Source organism: Chrysochloris asiatica, unplaced genomic scaffold (assembly GCF_000296735.1).
Source record: "Chrysochloris asiatica unplaced genomic scaffold, ChrAsi1.0 scaffold00033, whole genome shotgun sequence".
Classification (NCBI taxonomy): Eukaryota; Metazoa; Chordata; class Mammalia; order Afrosoricida; family Chrysochloridae; genus Chrysochloris; species Chrysochloris asiatica.
The window spans coordinates 16880267-16903721 of record NW_006408551.1 but is presented as its reverse complement, the minus strand read 5'-3'; the positions used below and the strand labels follow the sequence as shown (position 1 = coordinate 16903721).

General features: G+C 40.1%; 1 protein-coding gene across 1 annotated transcript in view; it reads right to left on the bottom strand.

Annotated features, from left to right (window-relative positions):
- Positions 1-23455, bottom strand: part of IRAK3 (interleukin-1 receptor-associated kinase 3) — a 90641-nt gene that overhangs the window by 6506 nt on the left and 60680 nt on the right. The window contains 4 exon segments of the mRNA XM_006859610.1: positions 3862-4026; positions 4107-4169; positions 4431-4629; positions 22827-22945. Coding sequence (XP_006859672.1) covers positions 3862-4026; positions 4107-4169; positions 4431-4629; positions 22827-22945 — 546 coding nt within the window.

Genomic DNA, 23455 nt, shown 5'->3' with positions numbered 1-23455 from the left:
ATCCTGGCTTCTATGGAGCATCTGATTGTACTTCTTTTGGCTTATTCTTATTGTACTGGTTTATTCTTTTAGCAATCCACGGCACTTTTGCTATTCTCCTCCAACACCATAGCTCAAATGCATCAATTTTTCTATGGTCTTCTTTATTCACTGTCCAATTTTCGCAAGCATATGAAGTTATTGAAAATACTATGGCTTGAGTCAGGCACACTTTAATCCTCAAACTGAGATCTTTGCTCTTCAACACTTCAAAGAGGTCTTGTGCAAGTTGATTTCTTGACTGCTGCTTCTATGACTGTTGATGGAATGAAGTCTTAGACAACTTTAATCTTTTTTATATTTATATGGATGCTGTTTATTGGTCCAGTGGTGAGGATTTTTGTTTTCTTTACATTGAGATGCAACCCATACCAAAGACTGTGTGGTCTTTGATCTTCATTAGTAAGTGTTTTAAGTCCTCTTCATTTTCAGCAAGCAAGGCTGTATCATCTCCATATCACAGTTTGCTAATCAGGCTTCCTGTAGTCCTGATGCCATGTTTTTTCTTCATATAATTTAGCTTTTCAGATTCTGCCCATAGAATACTTCAATACTATATCTGGAGGTTGGAATTTTTTCTTTAGTTCTTTCCATTTCAAAAATGCTGAACATGATCTTTGCTTTTGGTTTTCTAACTCCAGGTGTTTGCACATTTCATTATAATACTTCTTGAGCTGCCCTTTGAAATTTTCTGTTTGTCTCTTGTACCTCCTCATTTCATCCAGTTTCTTTAGCATCTCTACAGTAGTGAGCAAGTTTCAGAATCTCTTCTGACATCCTTTTTTTTTTTTTAAATGACCTTTTGCTTTCTTCCTATATGATGTTCTTGTTGTCACCCCATGACTCTTCTGGTCTTCAGTCATTAGTGTGTAGTGCCTCAAGTCTATTCTTCAGGTGATCTCTAAATCCAGGTATGATATGTTCAAGGTTAAAGTTTGGCTTATGTGGATTTGTTTAATTTTCTTCAGCTTCAGCCTGAACTTGTAGATGAGCAATTGATTGTTGGTTTTACAGTCTGCCCCTGATCTTATTTTGGCTGGTGATACGAAAAATTTCCACCATATCTTCCCACAGATATAGTCAATTTTACTTCTATGTATTCATTCCATCTGTTGAGGTGCATGTTATAATTGTGTTTTACATTGTTTCAAAAATGTATTTTCAATGAAAAAGTCATTGGTCTTGCAAAATTCTATCATGCGCCCTCTAGCATTGTTTCTATTGCCAAGGTCTTATTTTCCAACTACTGATCCTTCCTCTTTGTTTCCAACCTTTGTATTCCAATCACCTGTAATTGTCAATACATCTTGAATGCATGTTCGATCAACTTCAGACTGGAGAAGTTGGTAGAATTCTCCAATTTCATCATTACTGGCTGTAGTGGTTGATATATAAATTTGATTAACAGTGGTATTAATTGGTCTTCCTTATACGCATATGGGTATTATCCTTTCACAGACAGCATTATACTTCAAGATAGATTTTGGAATGTTCATTTAGGTGATGAATGTGATGCGATTCATCTTCAATTTGTCATTCCCGGCATAGTAAGCATTCTGAATGTCAGATTCAAAAGGGCCAGTACCATCTCATTTGGGCTCATGTTCTTATATTTTATTTTTGACAACCTCCAATTACCCAGAACCATACTTCATATATTCCATGTTCTGATTACTAATGGATGTTTACAACTGCTTCTCCTTATTTTGAATTGTGTCCTATAAGCAAATGAAGGTCTCTAAAACTTTACTCCATTCACATCATCAAGGTCAACCCTACTTGAGGAGGCAGCTCTTTCCAAATGGTATTTTGAGTGACTTCCATCCGGAGGGACTCATTTTTCTGGCACTATCTCTGACAATGTTCTGCTGTTATTCATAACGTTTCTATATTTAATATTCTAGTGTTATCTGGCAGCGTTCCACTGCTATTCATAATGTTTTCCATGGTTAAATATTCAGAAGTGGTTTGCCTTGCTTTCTTCCTAGTCTGTCGTAATCTGGAAGTTCAGCTGAAACCTCTCCACCCAGGGTGACCCTGCTGGTATGTAAAATACTGGTGCCATAGCCACCACAGTATGATAGATGGACAGACAAGTGGTGGTTTCTCTTGATAGTGTCCCACATAAATCTTAGGCTTTCTTCACATTTTTTTTTTAATTATTGTTTCTCTAGCAGATGAATACTGAGAGATTTTTCTTCAATCTCAATAATTCAGCTTTCCATTGATTCAATTCTATTCCTTTGCCCTTTCAATGTGTTATCTATTTCTTAAGTCTTAATGTTAATCTTCTGGCTTTCTAATTGCTATTTTTATATGATTCCTAATTATTCAATTATTTGTCAATTTGTTTATAAAAAATTTCCATAGTTTTGTCTGTTTTCCTTTAGTTCCTCTGTTCTTTTGTCAATCTTTCTCACAGTTCATTGAAGTTGCCTAATTAGCATTCTTTCAAATTCCTTATCAAGTAGGTCAGGTACTATTTCTATAATTATGTTTCTATAATTATAATCTGATTCTGTATTTTGGTCACTTGTTTGAGGTACTCTATCTTGTTTCTTTCATAAACTGAAATTGCCTGTTTTCTCAGAGACGTCATGGCATCATGTTTGTAGCTAGTTGGTGATTGTATATTGGAGTATTCTCAGGCACTCACTACTTGTCTGGTCAATGTGCTAGAGACCAGAATGTGAGCACAATTTTCTGTTCACTGTTTGTGTGTCATAGTTTAGGGCAGGTTCACATGCCTCGAGAAGCAGGATGCTGCCAAGCACCTGATTGCAGACAGAGCAGAGACTGCATAGGAGGGAATGTATCTATCCACTGTGTTGGTGAGGGTGGGGACTGACCACATCCCTGCTACCAGGAGTGCACAGAACAAGGGAGAACTGCACACCATTTCCACCAACCTCCAGCAGAATCCTGTGCCTGCAGGTCACTGTATCAATGTTGTTATTGTTAAGTGCCGTCAAGTCAGTTCCGACCCATAGCGACCCTGAACAGGGTTTCTGAGGCTGTAAATCTTTATGGGAGCAGAAAGCCTCATCTTCCTCCTGCAGAACAGCTGGTAGTTTCGTACTGCTGACCGTGTGGTTCACAGCCCGATTCGTAACCACTACGCTACCAGAGCTCCTTTAATTAATAGCCATTTGCAAAAGATCACGATGGCCACGCTGCTCCACCCTAGCCCACAGTCTGCCTGTTTTTCTTCTTACATTGCTCCTTGATGCTCATGGTTTCAAGATAACCATCTGTATCTGTTTCACTGGGTCCCCCATGCTTTTGTTGCTGAGGTTCAGATCTCTTACTTACTCCGCCATCTTGCCAGGACCAAATGAGCCAGATCTCTTAATGAAGATTGAATAAAGTATCGTCTCCAGACTGCTCACCTTCATCTTTTTCACTAAATCTTTTATGGTGCCCTGATCCCACCCAAGTGCCCTGGTTATACTGTGAGTTCAGTGTTGGGTTGATAACTGAAAGTTTGGTGGTTCAAATCTACCAGAAGCTCTGAGGGAGAAAGCTCAGGCAGTATATGTCTGTAAATATTACAGACTTGGAAACCTTGCAGGGAAGTTCTACTCTGCCATACCAGGTTGCTGTGAGTCCAAATCAACTAGACAGCAATGGGTTTGGTTTTTTGGTTTACCAAGACTTTTTTGATGGGACTTTTTGACGTGGAAAAACTATTAGGTTGGAATTCTCTTTTGGGGCCTGGAGTTGCCTATTGATAAAGAATTCAAGTAGATATACAATTTTTTTCCAATTTTAAATTTCCATGATCCTGTGGGCCCAGTTTTGGATAAATCTGTGTATACTTACTTCATCTATCAGTGGCCTTAACTTGGCCCGTGTTGCAGAACACTGGCCAGCCAAAGAGAATAGCTTGGCAGAGAAATTCCGAGGGCAGGGATTTACTTTCTTATCTAAAAATGGAAGACATGAATCGAGGCCTCTCTTCTCCAATAGTTCCATAAGGAGATCCCTCTAGGAAGAGAAGGAGACAAGCTTATTATATAGAAAAATGACCAAGATACAGATGTAGATAGAGATGAAGAAATTCTTACCAGTTGAATATGTTTTGGATCATCTAACACCACTTTACTACCTGTCAGAACTTCCATTATTACCTACAAGGAATATATAGAAAGTTAGACTATATCTAAAGAATTCACAAATAGTAGTTGCAACTGCTGACCATAACAATTCATATGTTATTTTAATTAATCACTTTAGTTTTATTACTTTATTACACGGAATTTAGTGTCTAAGATATTGAGTAACAGGAAATCAGTAACCTGACGTTAAAGCCCTTTAAAATATTCTTCTTAGAATTTAGATATTCTTGGTGATAAACTCTCCCCCTTTGTTAACTGGTAGTTGGCACTTACAATTCCAAAGCTGTAGATGTCTGTTGCAATGGAAAGTTTTCCCTGTCTGATATACTCTTCTGGCATGTACCACAGATGTTTACTACTGCTGCTGGTCATGTTTATGGTAGAATGCTGATATTCTAGGTGGGGTCGGAAGTGTGCCATGGCAAAATCAGTTATTTTGGGTTGAAACTGATCATCCAAAAGAATGTTCGCACTAAAATTGTGATCAAGCACAAATAAGACAAGAGATCATAAAGATATTTCAGTGAAAAACAACATCACAAGCTCCCTTTCAAGCTGGTTAACACAAAACATTGATAAAATAAAAGAAAACACAATTTCTCATGAACTAGAGGGTATTTAGGAGCTCTGGTAACATAGTGGTTATGAATCGGGCTGGGAACCTTAAGGTCAGCAGTTCGAAACTACCAGCCGCTCCGTGGGAGAAAGTTGAGGCTTTCTGTTCCTGTAAAGATTTACAGCCTCAGAAACCCTGTACAGGGTCGCTATGGGTCGGAACCGACTCCACTGCACATAACAACAACAATAACAGAGTGTATTTACTCATTTTTCTTAGAGAATAAATTCACAAGTTGTAGAAAATAAAAACGTACCCTGGGAATAAGTCATTTAAAATTTGCAGAAGTGGAGCAGTGGTTAAGTACTAGGCTACTCATTGAAAGTTCAATGGTTCAAACCCACCAGCCACTCCACAGTAGAACAATGTACTTCCATAAAAATCACAGCCTAGGAAACCCGTGGGGCACTTCTATGCTATCCAGTAGGGTCACTATGAGTCTGAAACCAATCAGATGATGAGTTTGGCTTAAGTTTGGTTTCGTTTGAAATTTATAGGTAAGATATTTAGAGTTGATAGATAAAGTTGATGCTTGTCAGTAGGAGACAGAAACTAAAGTTGACCAAAACAGCTTTCCTTGAGTTGTTTTTACAAGGAATGAAAACATTAATGATTATTAATACGTTAATCAGTGAAATGTCTGAGTTGTCAAGCATTTCATTCCTCTTGGATCAACAATCAATGTTCACGGAAGCAGTAGTGAAGAAATCAAATCACCTCTTTAAAGTATTAAAAAGCAAAGTCACTTTGATGGCTAAGGTGCACCTGATTCGAGTCATGGTCTTTTCACTCACCACATATGTATGGGAAAGTTAGCTAAAAAAAAAAAAAAGAAAGACCTAAGAACTGATGTATTCAAACTGTGGCAGTGGTAAGGAATACTGACTATACCACGACCTGCCAGAAGAATAAACAAATCTGTCTCGAAGGAAGTCCAGTCCGAATGCTCCTTAAAGACAAGGATGGTGACATTTCCTCTTACTTTGGACATGTTGTCAGAAAGGACCAGTTGCTGGAGAAAGATAACATGCTTAGTAAAGTAGGTCCAAGAAAAAAAGGCAGAACCTCACCAAGAGGATTGACACAGTGGCTGCAACCCAGTGGACTCATGCATATAGCAATGATTGTGAGGATGACTCAGGACCAGACATTTCCTTCTGTTATATGAGGTGCTGTGAATTGGCGTCTATGTGATGGCACCTAACAAAAACACCAACCATGTACATAAAATTGTGCTATGGAATGTGAGGCTTCTCAGCAAGGAGCCACTGACCTGGAGTGATTTCAAGACTCTTAGGTAACCCCTGCCTTAATGGTAACTCTGAGCCCACTCTTCCATCACTACAGCTTTTCTGTCTCCCAGTTTTTTAAACTACTGATATTTGCATAATATAAAGAGTCCATTTAAGCTGTTGTCATGGAAAAACCTTAATAGTCATTTGACATCTTGGCTGAGAGGAAGCATCAAGCTGACTGTTACCCTCAGAAGGGCTACCTTTGGACAGATGGGAAAGGATAAACCAGTAGACACATTTCACCTGACTCATGTCCCAGTTCTCCCTTTCCTCACTGTGTGACTGCAGGTGGGTCATCCCATAAGCCTCTAGTTCTTCTTTCCTCACATGTGAAATTGAGGAAAACAATACAATTTATAGGACTGAAACGAACAGTTGTTGTTCGGTGCCATTGAGTCATTTCTGACCCATAGCGACCCTATGCACAACAGAACAAAACACCGGCTGGTCCTATGCCACATCCTCACGATTGCTGCTACACTTGAGACCATTGCTGCTGCCGTCTTGTTGGGGGAATCCCTCTTTTTCACTGATCCTCCACTTTATCAAGCATAATCTCCTTCTCCAGGCTCTGGTCCCTACTGGTAATATGTCTGAAGTATGAGAGGCCAAGTTTGGCCATCCTGGCTTCCAAGGAGCATTCTGGACAGTAGAACGTGTAGTCTAGAACTTAATGCTCAATTAAAGGTAGATAAATGACGACTGCGGGGCACAGGTGGTTCACCAATAGAATCTTGACTTTCATGTGGAGATTTGAGTGTGATTGTCAGCGAGAGTACTTCCTGTGCTCACACCACCCGTCTGTCAGTGGAGGCTTGTGGGTAGTTATGATGCTGAACAGGTGATGCTACTGCATTTGATATCTTGACTGCTGCTTCCATGGGCGTTTTCAATGGAACTTCTAGACTAAAATGGATTTGGAATAAAGGCATGGCGATTACTTCTGAAACTCATCCAATGAAAATCCTATGAATTACAACAGCCCAATCTACAAAGGATTATGGGGATGGTACAGGACTGGAAAGCATTTCATTCTTTTGTTTGTGGGGTTGGCACGAGTCAGGGGCTGACTCAAAGGCAAATAATAACATAAACAAAGATGACAATGACTGAATAATCATAAGAGAGGAGATGGATATTGATAGAGGAGTGGGGGGGCGGAGATAAATTTTCCTTCTTCCCAGTTTTCCTCGGTGCTATTCAAAGCTTTTGTCCCAAAGCAATACAGACTTTCTTCTCACTAAAAATAATTTCTAGGTCCACCCACTCACCTAAGATGGCAATAAGAGTAATTGTTGTACTACAAATTATGCACTGTTATTTGGAGTCCTGGTGTGGAGTAGGACAAGCACTGGGCTTCTAAACACAAGATCAGTGGTTCAAGCCCACCAGTCTCACCTTGGAAACCCTATAAGGGTCATTATGAGTAGGAAGTGACTCAACTACATTTAACAACACACTGTTATTAAAAAATGGTAGTTACTACTGGGTTAAGAACAAGAAATTCTCAATCCTGAAGTCAACACTGGATCTTAAATGGTTCCAGAAATCCTTGCTTTCACTGTATGAACAGGCAAATAGGCAGGTTCAAAGCTCTGAATTGGAGGGTTAGTATTCAGAATTGTTGTTGTAAGGTGCTGTCGAGTTGGTTTTGACTTACCGCGGTGCCATGGACTGGGCAGAACTGCACCATAAAGCTTTCTAGACTATAATCTTTACTGCGTGGGTTCAAAACACCCATCTTTCCTTTAGTAGCCAAGTGCTTAGTCACTGAACTACTGTGGCTCCTTATATTCAGAGTACTCCACTTTTTAAAGAAATTCAGGTCTGGGGGAGTCCTATATGCTGCCCAAAAGCTTGGGTCTGATATTCTGAAGTGATTAAGTCTAATTTACAAACAATCCAGATAAACCAAGAAAGAGAAAAGCTTTTACTACAAGAGTCGACTAACGGAACACCTACAGCAAAGGGGTGCCTATGTGTTTGAATGATGCTTTGTTACAAGCACTTTTGATAAGGTTGGGCACATACGACATGCAGAGGGAGCTACAATGCTAACACACACTAAAGGACAAGGTGGTCACGATGCCCAAGAACCATCTCAAAGGAGGGCATGATTAACTTTCTCGGTACCATTCATCAGAACAGGGAACAGACTTCAGGCAGGCCACTCAATTATTAATATTACAACTTAAAATAGTCAAAACATACATTAAAGAAATAAGGTCAAGTTGGAGATGGGGGAGCAGGTGTAAAATGCTTTCAGGCAGTGCTTGATTATATTTGCTTAGCTAAGCAAAATACATATGCTTTCAAAATAGCTGCAGTTAGGATCTACATATGAAGGCCTCTATAATTTCAGTCCAGACTTTGTCTAAGATTGAGATATCAACCAAAAAAATTCAATGACTCCCAAGAACCCTTTAAGAATAGAAAATAACACATTTTAACTTTATTTGGAACAGCTCCTAGTGGCTCAGTGGGTTAAGCATTGGGCTGCTAACCAAAAGGTTGGTGATTCAAACCCCCCAGCCCCTCTGTAGGAAAAAGATGAAGCCATTTGCTTCCATAAAGATTTACATCCTCAGAAATCTCTACACAAGAAAGCAGTTCTACTCTGTCTTACAGTCACTATAAGCTGGAAATGACTCCATGGCAGTGGGTTACACCTTCTTTTATTTTACTTGGATCTACAATTAACACCTATGGAAGCAGCAGTGAAGAAATCAAATGAAGTATTGTGTTGGACAAACCTGCTGCTCTTTAAAGCGTTAAAAAGCAAAAATGTCACTTTGAGGACTAAGATACACCTGACCCAAACCCTGGTATTTTCAGTGGCCTCTTATGCATTTGAAAACGACAATAAGTAAAGAAGACTGAAGAAGAATTGATGCATTTGAATTGTTGTGTTGGTGAAGAATACTGAAGGTAGCGTGGACTGCCAGAAGAACAAACAAATCTGTGTTGAAAGTAAGGATGATGAGACTCACGTACTTTGGACATGTTATCAGAAAGGACCAGTCCCTGCAGAAGGACTGGCAAAGTAGGGGGTCAACAAATAAAAAGGAAGGTCTTCAATAAAATAGATTGGCACAGTGGCAGCAGCAATGGGCTCAAGCATAACAATTGTGAGGAGGTGTTTTGTTCTCTTGTGCAGAGGGTCGCTATGAATTGGACCTGAGTTGATGGCACTTAACAACTTTTATTCCTCTAAGCATGGCAAGAGAATAGAATGATCCAAAAATCCTATCTTATCCTTGCTGGTACTGTGATCCTTGAATTTATGGGGAGAGAGTCCGAGAGGCCCCAAGACATCTATTAATAAGCACAATTCTCACTCTTCTTACCTTATCATTTCTCTCCAGATAGTGCAAACCTAGCAGCGACTGAAATCAGCTTGGATCTCACTCATCCCTCGCCATTCATTTCCTCATTTGGAAAAGTGTGGACTATCCTGACATTCCTTTCAAGGTGAGGACTCACTGGAGTCAGATCCTATCTTCCCTTCAGTGCTAGACAAGAACAGATGTTTAGTTCATAACTACTTCCTCCAAAGATGTATGATGCACTTACTCAGATCAAGACTGGGGTTACTGAGATGGGCTGATCCTTCAGTATGCCCGGGCATTTTAATGCAAGAAGTTTCCAGGTTTGCCAGGAGGAGAGGAAGACAGTGAGCTTTGCTCTCCTTGCTGCCAAGACTCAAGAGCCTGGCTGCTTTCTTTTGCATGCTCCCACTTCATTTCAGGATAGGATTATTGTTGTTGTCAGGTGCCATTGTGTCAATTCCGACTCATAGTGACCTTATGTACAACAGAAGAAAGCACTGCCTGACCTATGCCATCTTCACAATCATTTTTACACTTGAGTCCATTGCTGCTTCCACTATGCCAATCCATCCCATTGAGGGTCTTCCTCTTTTTTGGCCGGACCTCAACTTTACGTAACATGATTTCCTTCTCCAGGGACTTGTCCCTCCTGATAATATGTCTGAAGTAGGAGCATTCTGGTTGTACTTCTTCCAACATAAATTTGTTTGTTCTTCTAACAGTCTATTGTTGTTGTTAAGGGCTGTTGACTCGGTTCCAACTCATAGCCACCCTGTATAAGGTTTCTAAGGGACAGGTGGTGAGTTTGAACCACCAATCTCATGGTTCAAACTGAGCTTGAGGTCCAGGTCCACTGATTTATCTCACAGTGCTACACCAGGATGTCTAATATTCTTCTCAAACACCATATATCTCATCAAATGCATCAATTCTTCTACAGTCTTCCTTATTCACTGTCCAACTTTCACTTGCATATGCAACTATTGAAAATACCACGGCTTGGGTCAGGCGCACCTTAGTCCTCAAACTGATATCTTTTCAACACTTTAAAGAGGTCTGTGAAACAGATTTGCCTAACGCAATATGTTGTTTGATTTCTTGACTGCTGCTTCTATGAATGTTGATTGTGGAACCAAGCAAAACTAAGTCTGTGACAACTTCAATGTTTTCTTTATTGATCATAATGTTATTTATTGGTTCAGTGCTGAGGATTTTTATCTTCTTTATGCAACCCATACTGAAGACTATGATTTTTTATCTTCATTAGTAAGTTTTAAATTCTCTTCACTTTCAGTAAGTAAAGTTGTATCATCTGCATATCACAGGTTGTTAATGAGTCTTCCTCCAATATTAACCATGTTCTTTTTTATAAACCAGCTTCTTGGATTATTTGCTCAGCATAGAGAACGAGTAAGTATGGTGAAAGAATACAGCCCTGGGCACACCTTTACTAATTTTAAACCATTCCGTTTCCTTTGTTCTGTTCTAATGACTGCCCCTTGGTCTATGTAGGTTCCTCATGAACACAATTAAGTATTCTAGAATACTCATGTTCCTCAGTGTTGTCCATGGCTTGTATGATTCACACAGTTGCTCTAAATGCCATATTTTCTAATCCTGAGCACCTAGTTCCCTTCTTCCTCTGTTCTAGCTCAAAGGCAAGAAGGTAAAGAATCATAACTTAAAATGCCAGAAGAGTCACGAAAATTCAAAAGGACGACTTTGTGCAATACTTAGAATCATGAAAGTCTTCTCAAAGTACCAAAATGAAGAAATAAAAACAACAAAGCCTATCATCGATTCCATGTATTTGACCCTCCCCAGGACTGGTGGGAAGCTTTTAGCAGTTGTTAATTCATGATTCAGTAAGTTAGGTCATGGTGAACTTGGTAACTGAAAACAATGTGTTAAATGATAAAATCCACAGTGGACTTTGGGTCAATGAGAGGCCATCAGTAAGAATCTGAAATTGTTCTAGGGTACTGCATTTACACTTTGAATAATGTTATCTGGTCAAAAGACAAGTTGTTTATGAGCTGACTTCAGTGTATAACATAAATTTCAAGTCCTGTGATTTATACTGTTCTAAATAAAGTTTAATGGTAGCTGAGGAAGGATGTTCTGTTTTAGAAAAGTGAAAATTGCAAAAGGCCTTTCAACAATCAATTCTATCCCAATTCTTTCTCCTGTTTCATCTTTAATAGAATGTTCAAACATAAAGTGTCTTCAGCTAGTAAGCAGGTCAGCTACGACGTTTATCCTATAAGGAGAATGCAGACTGACAAAATAAAGACATCATAAAATAACTAAAACCATAAGTATGTAATACAAAAGGACACTGCTGCTATTGTGGTCACTAGAGACAGAAAAAAACCAACACACCCCAAGTTTTGACACCTTCAATGGAGTGTTTTTATAGGCCATCTCTTCACCCTTTTTCTCAAAAAGCTATCAGAAAGGCCATCACCTCTCTAGAGAATTCTTTTAGCAGAAGGAGCAGTGATTTCTCCACTGACGAGGTGGGGAGACCCTAAACACATAGAAGACCAGGAATGTTACTTAACTTATGTTTTGGTAGGATTCTCTAAAGCAATTTTAGGTGGTGTTGCACATGCCTACTATACTTTGGAAGAAATGAAACCAGATGCTCCTCAGAAGCTATGTATTTTGGACATGTCAGCAAGAGTAACCAGTCCGTCGGCCAGGGTGCAGGCTTGTAGTGTCTACCCTTTGGTTGGTTGATGATGCATGGAAGGGACTGTAACCATGGCAATGAAATGATATACGATAGAATGAATGTAAAACTAATGTTCTCCCATGTTAACCATCACATAATTCACAATAAAACATTAAAAAAACAAAAAAAGAGGAACCAGTCTGTGTAGAAGGACATTGTGCTTGGTAAAGTGGAGGGTCTGAGAAAAAGAAGATCATCAATGAGATGAATTGGCAGAAACTGCAGCAATGGGTTCAAAGGTGGCAATGGTTGTGCCGTCCTCACACTGCAGGGCTGGGCAGTGTTTCATTCTCTTGAACACAGGCTCACTATGAGTTGGAACCAATTAATCAACACCTAGCAACAACACTAACCTAAAGGCTGGCGGTTCAAACTCACCCAGTGGTACTCAAGTATAAAAGGCCTGACAATGTGCTTCCCTGAAGATTATGGTCAAGAAACCCCAATGGAGCTGTTCTGCTCTGTAACATATGGGGAGGCTGTGAGTCAGCATCAACTTGACGGCAATGGATTTGGGGTTTTGCACATCCTTCCCTCAAAGAAATGCCACTTTATAATCAAACTTGCCTTCTTTGGTCACCAGTCTGTGTCCTGATTGAGTAGAATCCCTCAGGCCTTAAAATACCAAGTAAAATGATAAACCTGGATTATAACACAGGATTTGAATTTAAGGACAAATGCCCTGAAAGCACATGATTGCTAATATGTACATATGCATATGAGTATATGTATATGAGGAAGGAGTTCTGGTAGCTTAGTGGTTATGAGTCGGGCTGCTAACCTCAAGGTCGACAGTTCGAAACTATCAGCTGTTCTGGAGGAAAAAGATGAGTCTTTCTGCTCCCGTTAAGATTTACAGCCTCGGAAACCCTGCACAGGGTCACTATGAGTTGGAACCAACTCCACAGCACATAACCACCACCACCATGTATATGAGGGTGAATCAAAAATTATCTGCTCTCAGGCTGATGAATTAATTTTAATTAATTCTTAGAAAAGACAAATTCATCATTTTTTGACATAACCTCCTTGCTTTTCAATATACTTTGTCCATCTGTTAACAAGCTTTCATAGTCCCTTATTAAAAATGTTTTAGGCTGAACCGTGAGCCACGAATGCACTGCTGTCTTCACTTCTTCATCAGAGGTGAATCTTCATCCTTGAAAGACTGCTTTCAGGGGATCAAACAGGTGAAAGTCTGATGGAGCAAGATCAGGACTATAGGGAGGATGCGTTAACACCATAAAACAAAGTGTTTGCAGTGTCAACAGTGGGCAGAGGTGTGTGGACGTGCATTGCCATGCAAGATCACAACACCCTTGGATAGCAGTCATCTGCATTTAATCCAAAGTTTAAACTTCAGCTCTTCAGTAAGCATCTCACTGTAAGGAGCACTGTTGATTGATGAACTTTTTCCTGATAGTGTTCCAATACTGGCCTTTGAGAATCCCAGAAAATTGTAAGCATCAATTTTCCAGCTGATGCTGACTTTTGAATTTTTTCTTGGTCAGTGATTGAGGATGTTTCCATTCCATACTCTGCCGTTTACTCTCAAGCTTGTACTGATGGATTCATGTCTTATCACTAGTAACAATTTTTTTTTAGAAACTTTTACCTTCCCTAGAATATTGGTCCAAATTTTACTTGCAGATGTCCAAATGCTCCTATTTATGATCGCCCATGAGCTGTTTTGGTACCCATCTCACACAAACTTTTCGAAACCCACATCTATTGTGGATTATTTCATAGGCAGAGTCATGGCTGATTTGCAAATTATTTGCATAATCCACTATTGCTCATGTATTCAACAGAATCATTTCACATGCATGTTTAAAGTTATCATCAGATGTAGATGTGGATGGGTGGATAATTTTTGACTCACCCTTGTGTATGTGTGTATGTGTGTGTGTGTAGCAGTGATAACACTGTAGCATAAATACTGGACTGCTCCTCACAAGGTCGGCAGTTCAAACCCACTAGCTGGTCCTCTTTCTACTCTTGTAAAGATTTCGAACCTGGAAAACCAGTAGAACCAGCAGTACCTAACAACATGTATGTGTGTATATGTATATATTGTTGTTGTTGTTGTGTGCCGTGGAGTTGGTTCCGACTTATGGCGACCCTCCCTATACAGGGTTTCCGAGGCTGTAAATCTTTACAGGAGCAGAAAGCCTCATCTTTCTCCTGTGGAACAGCTGGTAGTTTTGAACTGCTAACCTTGCGGTTTGCAGCTCGATTCGTAACCACTACGCTACCAGAGCTCCTTGTATATGTATGTATGTATATATATATAGTTATATATATAGTTATATATATAGTTATATATATAGTTATAGTTAGTTATAGTTATAGTTATAGTTATATATACTATAGGACTATTGTTGTTATATATACTATAGGATTTTTGTGTCCTTGGGACAAGTACTTAACCTGGTCTGCTGTCTTGGTGTCAGAATCAAGTAGGACCTTGCCTGCTATCTGTGAGGGGGCCCATCTGTGTGTGGTCCTGGTATGGCGCTGCTGGTTAATGTGCTGAATCGCAAGGTTGGCAGTTCAAGCTCACCAGAAGAAGCTCCTCCGAAACCCTATTTAGGGCCTCTATGAGTCATAACTGATTCGATGACACTGAACAACAACAACCCCCTCTCTCTAGTCACTCAGTCTTTATAATCCCTCAGAAAAGAAATGATCTATAACCTTACTTACTATAACCTTACATCTCTGATTAATTTCCATTTTTCAGAAATCCGTTTTTCAGCATCTGGCTTCTGTCTTCCTTTCTTTCCCAGATCACCTCCCTTGTATGAAACACTGTTTCACTTGGCAGGAGACAAATGGCAATGCTGATTAGAGAACATCATCTCTTAGAAAACATTAGACCTGCTCTTCTTGCTTTGGAAACATGAATAGGAATGAATGCCAGGGATGAAAAAACCTAAGGATGAGATACCTCAAACAACACTGTGAGATAAAATGCAGTTCAATGTAAAATTGTTCATAAATGTGAAAACAATTAAGCTCAGTAAAGGATAGGACGTAAATAACAAGAAGGTTTACAGCTTTCAGATGCTTTTATGTGATCCTGTAATTCAAAAACATGTTTGTTTCCCCAATAAAAATGTGAGGGGCTTTTGCCAAGCACACAGACTGCAACTCTTCAATTGCCCTTTCTTTAAATCTCTTTCTTCCTCAAATTCCACCATCTGGTAACAAGTTTTGTTTTTAAAACAGTCTCTTAAAAAAGTTCAAATTACAAAGACATTTTTGGGCTAAATAAACCACCAGACATCTCAAAAATACCTTTGAAATGTGGCTTTGCTTCCTTCTGTGGGTGTTCTGAGCCTGGAGCTTGATAATTTTTTCCTTCGAAAGCTATTTACTCTCACTGCTTGAATATGGGTAAGATTCCAAATGTTTATCTTCAGGCCTAATCTTCCCCCTCAAAATTGCTGCCTGCTGCCATTGGTTCACTAGAAATTCAAAGTCAACATCTTCAAATTAGCACACACTAATTACCTTCTCTTCTCCTTCCTAATTTCTCTACCTCTACAGATGAAGCCAACTTGCTGCCAGTAATCCCAGGTGGAAATGCTTCCCATGAGTAATGCTGTCTAGCTGCTGTTGAGTCACCTCTGACTCACGATGACCCCATTGTGTCAGAGGAAAAGCACTCCACAGGGTTTTCAATGGTTGGGTTTTCAGAAGTAAATCATCAGGCCTTTCTCCAAGGTACCCTTGGGTAAACTTGTTTTGTTGTTAAGTGTCATTGTGTCGGTTCCCACTCACGGCAACCCTATATAGAGTTTCCAAGGTTGTATAACTTTGTAGAAGCAGAAAGCCTCATCTTTCTCCCTTAGGCGGCTGGTGGGCTTGAACTGCCGACCTTATGAGTCACAGGTCAGTGTTTATTTTCTGGCGCTATTGTGCTCCCCTGGATAGTCTCTGATTTTCTGTTAGTGAGTATGTCAACCATTCCCACCATCCAGGAACTTCTCCAGTAATGCTACTAAAAAAAAAAAAAAAAGAAAAAGAAAGAAAGAAAGAAACCAGTTGCTGACAAGGCAATTTCAACTCTTGTCAACGCCCTGTGTTTCAGAGTAGAACTGCCCTAGGTCACAAAGTCTTTCTTTCAAGGTGTCTTTCAGTGAATTTCAATGCTAACAGTTAGCAGTGGAGCACTTCACCATTGGCACCCCAGGGATTCCTCCAGAGATGCTGCTATTAAGTACTGTCGAGGCGGTTCCGACTCATGGTTGCTGGTGGGTTTCAACCTCAGACTTTGCACTAGCAGTCCAGTTCTTATCCTACAGCACCACACCAGCAAATGCTCGGTACTTTTAATTACCTAACGTGGAGTCCTGGTGTGGCACTGTGGGCTAATGTGTCAGAATGCAAAGTCATTTGAACTGCAAGGATGGTGGTTCAAGCTTACCAGGTACTCCTTGGAAACCCTACACAGGGTCACTATGGGTTAGAATTGACTCGATGGCACTTCACAACAACAAGAATATGACTGTTAAAGTCATACAAACATTGGCTTTCACCTCTCTTACTTCATCTACAGCCAAGTGTCAGAGGCAAGTAACTAACCTCTGTAAATCTCAGCTTTCTCTTCTGTCAAACTAAGACAATCACAATACCGGAACTCAGTGTTGCTAGGAAGATTGATAACAAGTTATTCAGTGAGCTTCTATGTCAAGCTAAAGTCTTCTGACTTGCTTTGAGCTCCCTAATCCTGTAGGTTACAAACTACTCTTAATGTAATAGTATTTACCAAGGCTTGAATTTTTTTTTCATTTCTTTCAGCATGAGAAATGTGTTTGTCCCTTTTGCTTTTCTAACTATAGGTGCACCTTTTAACACTTAGTTTGTCTTCTTGAGCTACCCTTTTGAAAGCTTTTGTTCACCTCTTTAACTTCATTATTTCTTCCATTCACATTAACTACTCTTTATCTAAGAACAAGTTTCAGAGTCTCTTCAGACATCAGAAGGAAGTGCCTCTAAAAACTGAACATTCCTGCTCAGAAACTGATCAGGGTAAGGCTTGGTCAGTATATAACAGCGTGAATATAGCACCCAGTAAAAAGACAGGCAGATGCAAGGTCACAGAATTTGAAAGGAAGATGTTCCACTTGGTACCACCTTGGTTGGCCTTGGCCAACTCTGGATTAAGTTTTTTTACTTGTACATTAAGTACAGATTTCTTTTCCCTCCTCAGAGACAAAGTGGATTCTATTTCATTTTGCTTAAATTTAAAAGTATTCTTCATACTTTGGGCACCTTGCAAGCTCCATTTCTTAAACTATTTTTAAAACCATAGAGGTGTAAGATTATCAGGCATCTTTATGGATGGAATTAACTACAGAGAATGAGTCAAATGATAATGTTAGGATTTCACTTATCTTGAGATCCCTTCTTGGAACTTCTTCCAGTTATTTGGTTTAAGAGAAAAAGGCTTGAATGCTAAATTAGTATTTTTTTTTATAATACATTGCATTTTTAAGAGTGGAAGATCCTTCTTAAATAAAAACCTGAAAGCATAAAAAAGTAGAAGTAAAAAATAAGCTATAAGAATATATTAAGCCATAGCCTCTCCGTCCAAATAAAGCCTTATTAATATTTTGGTATACTTTCCTTTTAATCTTTTTTTTTTTTTTAACTTCTTTGATACTTTGTTTCACTTTAGTTGTTGCTGACAATGTATACAGCCGAACCTACACCAATTGAACCGTTTCTGCATCCTCCTCTTCTCCCCCCACTACCATAAACTCACTGCCCCCTAAGGTTCCTACCTAATCTTTTGAATTGTTGCATCAATTTGATCCCTATAGATAGATCTTAAAAGATCACAGCGTTCAAGACAGAGTAATCTTTTTTTTCAATGCAAGAAATTTTAGTTCTACAGTTATAATTACACACTGTTTTCTACTTCAATTCACTTTTTCTCACTTCATTTTGCTTTATACACATTGTTCCATGTTATTTCATATCATTAGAAGTATTGTTTAATAATGTCAAATGACTTCCAGCTGTGGCACAAATGCAGAAAATAAAATTTAAAAGGTATTAATATCTTTTACTTTTCACCCCAGTTAAAGCAGAGCCCTGACTTATTCAAAGAAAAGGCCAGTGTTAGACACAGATTTTGAGACGCCCTTTTGTGAAACATTACCGTAGCTGTGCAATGACATGGTACTCCTCCTAGAAGCCACTTTTTCTTACAAAGATTTAGCAAATCAATATGACAGAAAGCAGAAGAGGAAGAGATTTCAGACCTTCCTAAAACACTGGGCTGTAAGTACAGGGACCAACAATCAAAGAGGTCCAGGTTTAGTGCAAAGTGAAGAATTCATTTAAAAGAGATTTAAGAGGGTAATGTATGTCAGCCGATTCACATTGAGCCAGACTGCTGGGTCCTGACTGTCATTTCCATCTGACAGATGTTCAGTGGCCTGAATAAAATGAGGTGTTCTCACTCCATTTTCCAGAGACCAGGTGTACGCATTGCCAAATGAAAGGAGGAGACTCCACTATTATAACTGGCACTAATTAACATCTCTGCTGGCAGGCTCAGCAGACAGGTGGAGAGTTCAATGCCTATGGAAGGGACTGGTTTGCTCTGGAACAAGCAGGGATTCACTGATGAAATCTTGTAAAATCACATTTCTCAAACAGATGTCCACAGTCCCTGAACGCCAGCCTCAGACATTTGCCTAGGTGGACTGTTTGCATTGGGGAAATAGGAAAGGAATCTATGGTATAACCTTCCAACCCCCACCTCACCTGCCTAAACAGAAGCCCTGGGCCCTGAAAATGGAGTCTGGGAGGGCAGTCTCTTTCCCTCTCCCTCTGTCTCGCCTTGCTGGAAACATCCCTTCCTGCTACAGTACACATTCTCTCTGCTTTACTCATGTGGGGATTTTAGGGAACCTGACCAACCCCATTCCTATATCTGCTCCGATCAGGGAAGGAATGGGGTCTCTCACAGTGGCACAAGAAGTATGCATGAAGAACACCAGCCCTGTCCCCACAGTGGGGATGGAACCTGCTGACTGCATGAAGCTGACTTTGCTCTGTTCCTTCTCTTTGTGAATGAAACATTGTTTCACTACCAGTGTGCTTACGTTGGTGACCTCCAACATAGACTCTGCGCTTTGAGTCCTTGAACTCAGAGCACCCAGAAAGATATATATATATATATAGCTCCTGGTGTGCAGCTGTGGGATCAGCACTGGACTGTGAACCACAGGTCAGCAGTTCAAGCCCACCAGTGCTTCTCAGAAATGCTGTACAGGGTTGCTCTGAGTCGGAGTTGATGTGACAAGCACTTAACAATAGCACAACATATACATATATCATTGAGTCAGTTCTGACTCATAGCAACCCTGCATAGGGTTTTCGAGGAGCGGTGGGTAGGTTTCAACCACAGACCTTGTGGTTAGCAATCCAGGACTTATCCTACAGCAGTACACCAGGACACATAGACACACACACTCACTCTCTCTCTCTTGAGATTTATTTCAAGGAAATGACCCATGCACTTGTGGAGGCTGGCAAATCCATGGGTCAGACCTCAGGCTAGAGGCAGCTCCTAACTCATGTTGTTGCAGGGACTCACAAACCCCAAACTGGAAGTTAAGAGCCACAGACTCACTGGACTACAGGAACTGGTGAATCCCAAAATCATTGGGTCAGGTGACAGGCAGCTGGCTCACATCCCATGAATCGGAGTTTAGAATATGATCAGTTAGATACCAGATTGAGAGAGAGTGAGTTCTGCCAGACATTCATATATATTGGATACAGGCCATACATTTAAGGAAACCCTTCTTTCGAACAAGAGGCTACCAAGATCACAAAGTGGAGGATGATTATACATAGCATCTGCCAAAGCACTGGAACACAAGGTCAGTTTGATCCACAAGGTGGAGACTCAAACCCACCAGCAGCTCCTCGGAAACCCTATACAGGGTTGTTATGAGCAGGAACCCACTTGATGGCACAACAATAACAAGATACTAACCAGGACTCCTGGTGTGACGCTGTAGGATCAGCATTGGACTATGAACCACAAGGTCAGCAGTTCAAACCCACCTGCTGCTCCTCAGAAACAGAAACACTATGAGTTGGAACCAACTCAACAGCACTCAACAACAATGACAACAAAGATATGAACCAAGAGTGAATAGGGTGTACCCTTTGGTTATTTGAGGATGCATGGATGGGATTGTAATCATTGCAATGAAACGAAATACAATAGGATGAATGTAAAGCTGATGTTCTCCCATATAAACTATCACTCAATTCACAATAAAAACTTTAAAAAAAAGAGTGACTAGGGTGAAATCAGGGCCCACAGTCTGTGTCTTAAGTAACATAAGAAGAGATATGCTAGAGTGTCACATCTGAATGGCATCATCCAATGGTGGCCACGAAGAACAATTGTCATGTGGGCAGAGCCTGTATTGTGCCTTTCTCCACATGACACTCCAGCTGGGGACCTTCCCTATCCTTCCCCATCTTTCCCTCACTCTTTGAGTAACAGAACCCCATTCTCCCCCTGTCCTCCCCCATAAATTCTACTGTTAGGAAAGGGCTTCCTTCACACAGAAGGAAAATTACTAAATAAATGCAGTACTGTTTGGGATTTCAAATAATTCAATGCTTTTATTTTAGCGTTTAAACCACACGAAGAATATTGCCTAAGTTTCCTAGTGCGGCTGTAAAATTAACAGAAATACTGCAAGTGGAGTGGGTGGTATTAAAGAACAGAAATGTGTTTCTCGCCGTTTCGGAAACTTGTTGTTGTTGTTAAGTGCCATTGAGTTGGTTCTGATTCATAGTGAGTCTGTATAGGGTTTCCAAGACAGTAAATTTTTGCAGGAGCAGAAAGCCCCAACTTTCTCCTGTAGAGAATCTGGTATACTTGAACCACCAACTCGGTGGTTTGTGGTCCAGTGTTTATCGTACAGAGCCATTGTACTTCCTGTAGAAAGCTGGTGCTGCTAAGTGTTGTCGAGTCAGTTCTGACTCATAACGACCCTATATAGGGTTCTCAGGGAGCAGCTGGTGGGTTAACAGTTCAGTGCTTATCCTATAATACCACACCAGGACACCATCTTTAAGAGGCTAGAAGTCCAAATTCAGGGCAATAACTGCAAAGAAAGGCTCTCTCTCTGAAGTACTTTCCTCAGCTTCTATAGCCCCAGTGTTCCTCCTTCCCCAGTATGAGGGACATATGAGGGAAACAATGCAATCCCTCACAAATATGCACACCAAAATTCTAGATATTATGCAAGCTGCATGTAAAGGAGTTGTGTCAGCTTAGGGCTAGCTATCAGCCTTTGGGACCTCATGAGCTACACCACCAAGCCCTGAGATCTTCACTGTCCCATGATGCCCAGGTCCCATGAGGGTACATCAGTTCTGTGTTGATACTGTGGAGCCACGAGCAGTTGATGAATTGCCACATTGCAACAGGAACAGATAGCTATGAGTAGTCCCTTCTGTCTCTCAGGATTAAGTGGAAATACGGAGTCTTTCTACGGCATTAATTTCACCAGAAAAACAAACAATCAGCTCTCTTCTGCTCAAATCAAAAGCACATGAAAAGCCTTTTTCAAGATATGAGATACATGAAAATACACTTAATACAAGATATACATGAAAAGCCCTTTTCAGAAAAGACAGCAGCCTTTAAAATTCACTCTTCCCTGCTATTCATCAAAGACGCATTTACCTACTTTTGAACAGAGTCAAGAAAGAGCGGCACATAGAACAAATTTACTAGGTGGGGCTTTGCTACAGGATATCTACTCTCTATCTGAAGGATTCTTTATGTCTATTGGAGAAGAAAAAGACACACTTCGCTTCTAATAGTCTCATGTCTCAAAAATAAACACGAGTATAGCTCAGCTTGTAACAGATTAATATGTACAGTTTCGTGGTAGCAGGCTCAGTAGGTTCTGCAAGACATTGGAGAGGCAAGGGACTAAGAATTCTAATTGCTGTTGAAAAAAACCAAAAAACCCATTGCTGTTGAGTTGATCCCAACTCATGGTGACCCCATGTGTTTTAACAACAAACTATGTTCCACACGGTTTTCAAAAGTACCAACTGATTTTTCAAAAGTACATTGCCAGGTCTTACTACTGGGGTGCCTCTAAATATCCTAGAACTTCCAGCCTTTTGGTTATCAGCTGAGAATTTAACCACTTGTGCCACCCAACTTTGTCTTAGTTGTTCACTGCTATCATGTTGTTTGTTGCTGTTAAGTACTGTCCAGTTGGTTCCAACTCATAGTGATCCTGGATAGCGTTTCCAAAAAAGCAGCTGGTAGACTTGATCCACCAAACTGAGGTTAGTAGTTTAGATGCTTCTCCTACAGCATCACACCAGGAATTCCCATATGTCATTTAAGCCTCAGTTTAAAAAAATGAGATTAATATGTGTTTGCTATCAGGCATAATTAATAAAATACACATCATAGTTTATTAGACATTGTTATTAATAATTTGCAAAGATAACCTAAATGCTCCCTTTGGCAAACACATTTTCATGAACAAAACTGTAAGATGTTAAATACTTAGAAGAGAGTTCTAAATGCGCATACATACATATCAGGAAAACTACAGAGGATGGTGTAAAGTCGAACTTACCTGTGACAATGAAGGGGGCTCTGGGGTAATTTACCTTGAGATACTGCCACAGATGACTGAGCACGGTTCAGTGCTGTGCAGGTATTGAATGGCTTTGGATGTTCCAATTAATATACCGATTCGAACGTGCCAAGAGAGAGGGGCTGTTTGACCCTAAAAAGACAGTTGCAATTGATCTGATTGCATTTTCTAAGTAAAAATGATGGTATATATTCATTATACAGTAGGATACCAGAATAGACTCAGATAATGGCATGCAGGTGAGGTTGGGTGAATCAACCTTTCTATTTTTAATTCAAGATAAAAGCAAGCCTATTGCCACCAAGTCAATCCTGACTCGTAGCAGCCTATAGGACAGAGCAGAACTGTTCCTAGGGCTTCGGAGACTGTAAATCTTTACAGGAGCAGACGGCCTCGTCTTTCTCCCATGGACTAACTGGTGGGTTTGAACCTACCTTGTGGTTATCAGTACTATGCTTAACTCATAGCACCACCAAGACTATTTCATTCAAAGTAAGTTTTCCTCTATTTTCAGTAATGATTCCAGATCTTTTTAGAAAGAGTTTAATATTGTTGCTGTTGCTAAGTGCCACTGAGTTGATTCTAACTCATAACGACCCTGTACAGAGTTTCTGAGGAGAAGCTGGTGGGTTTGAACTGCTG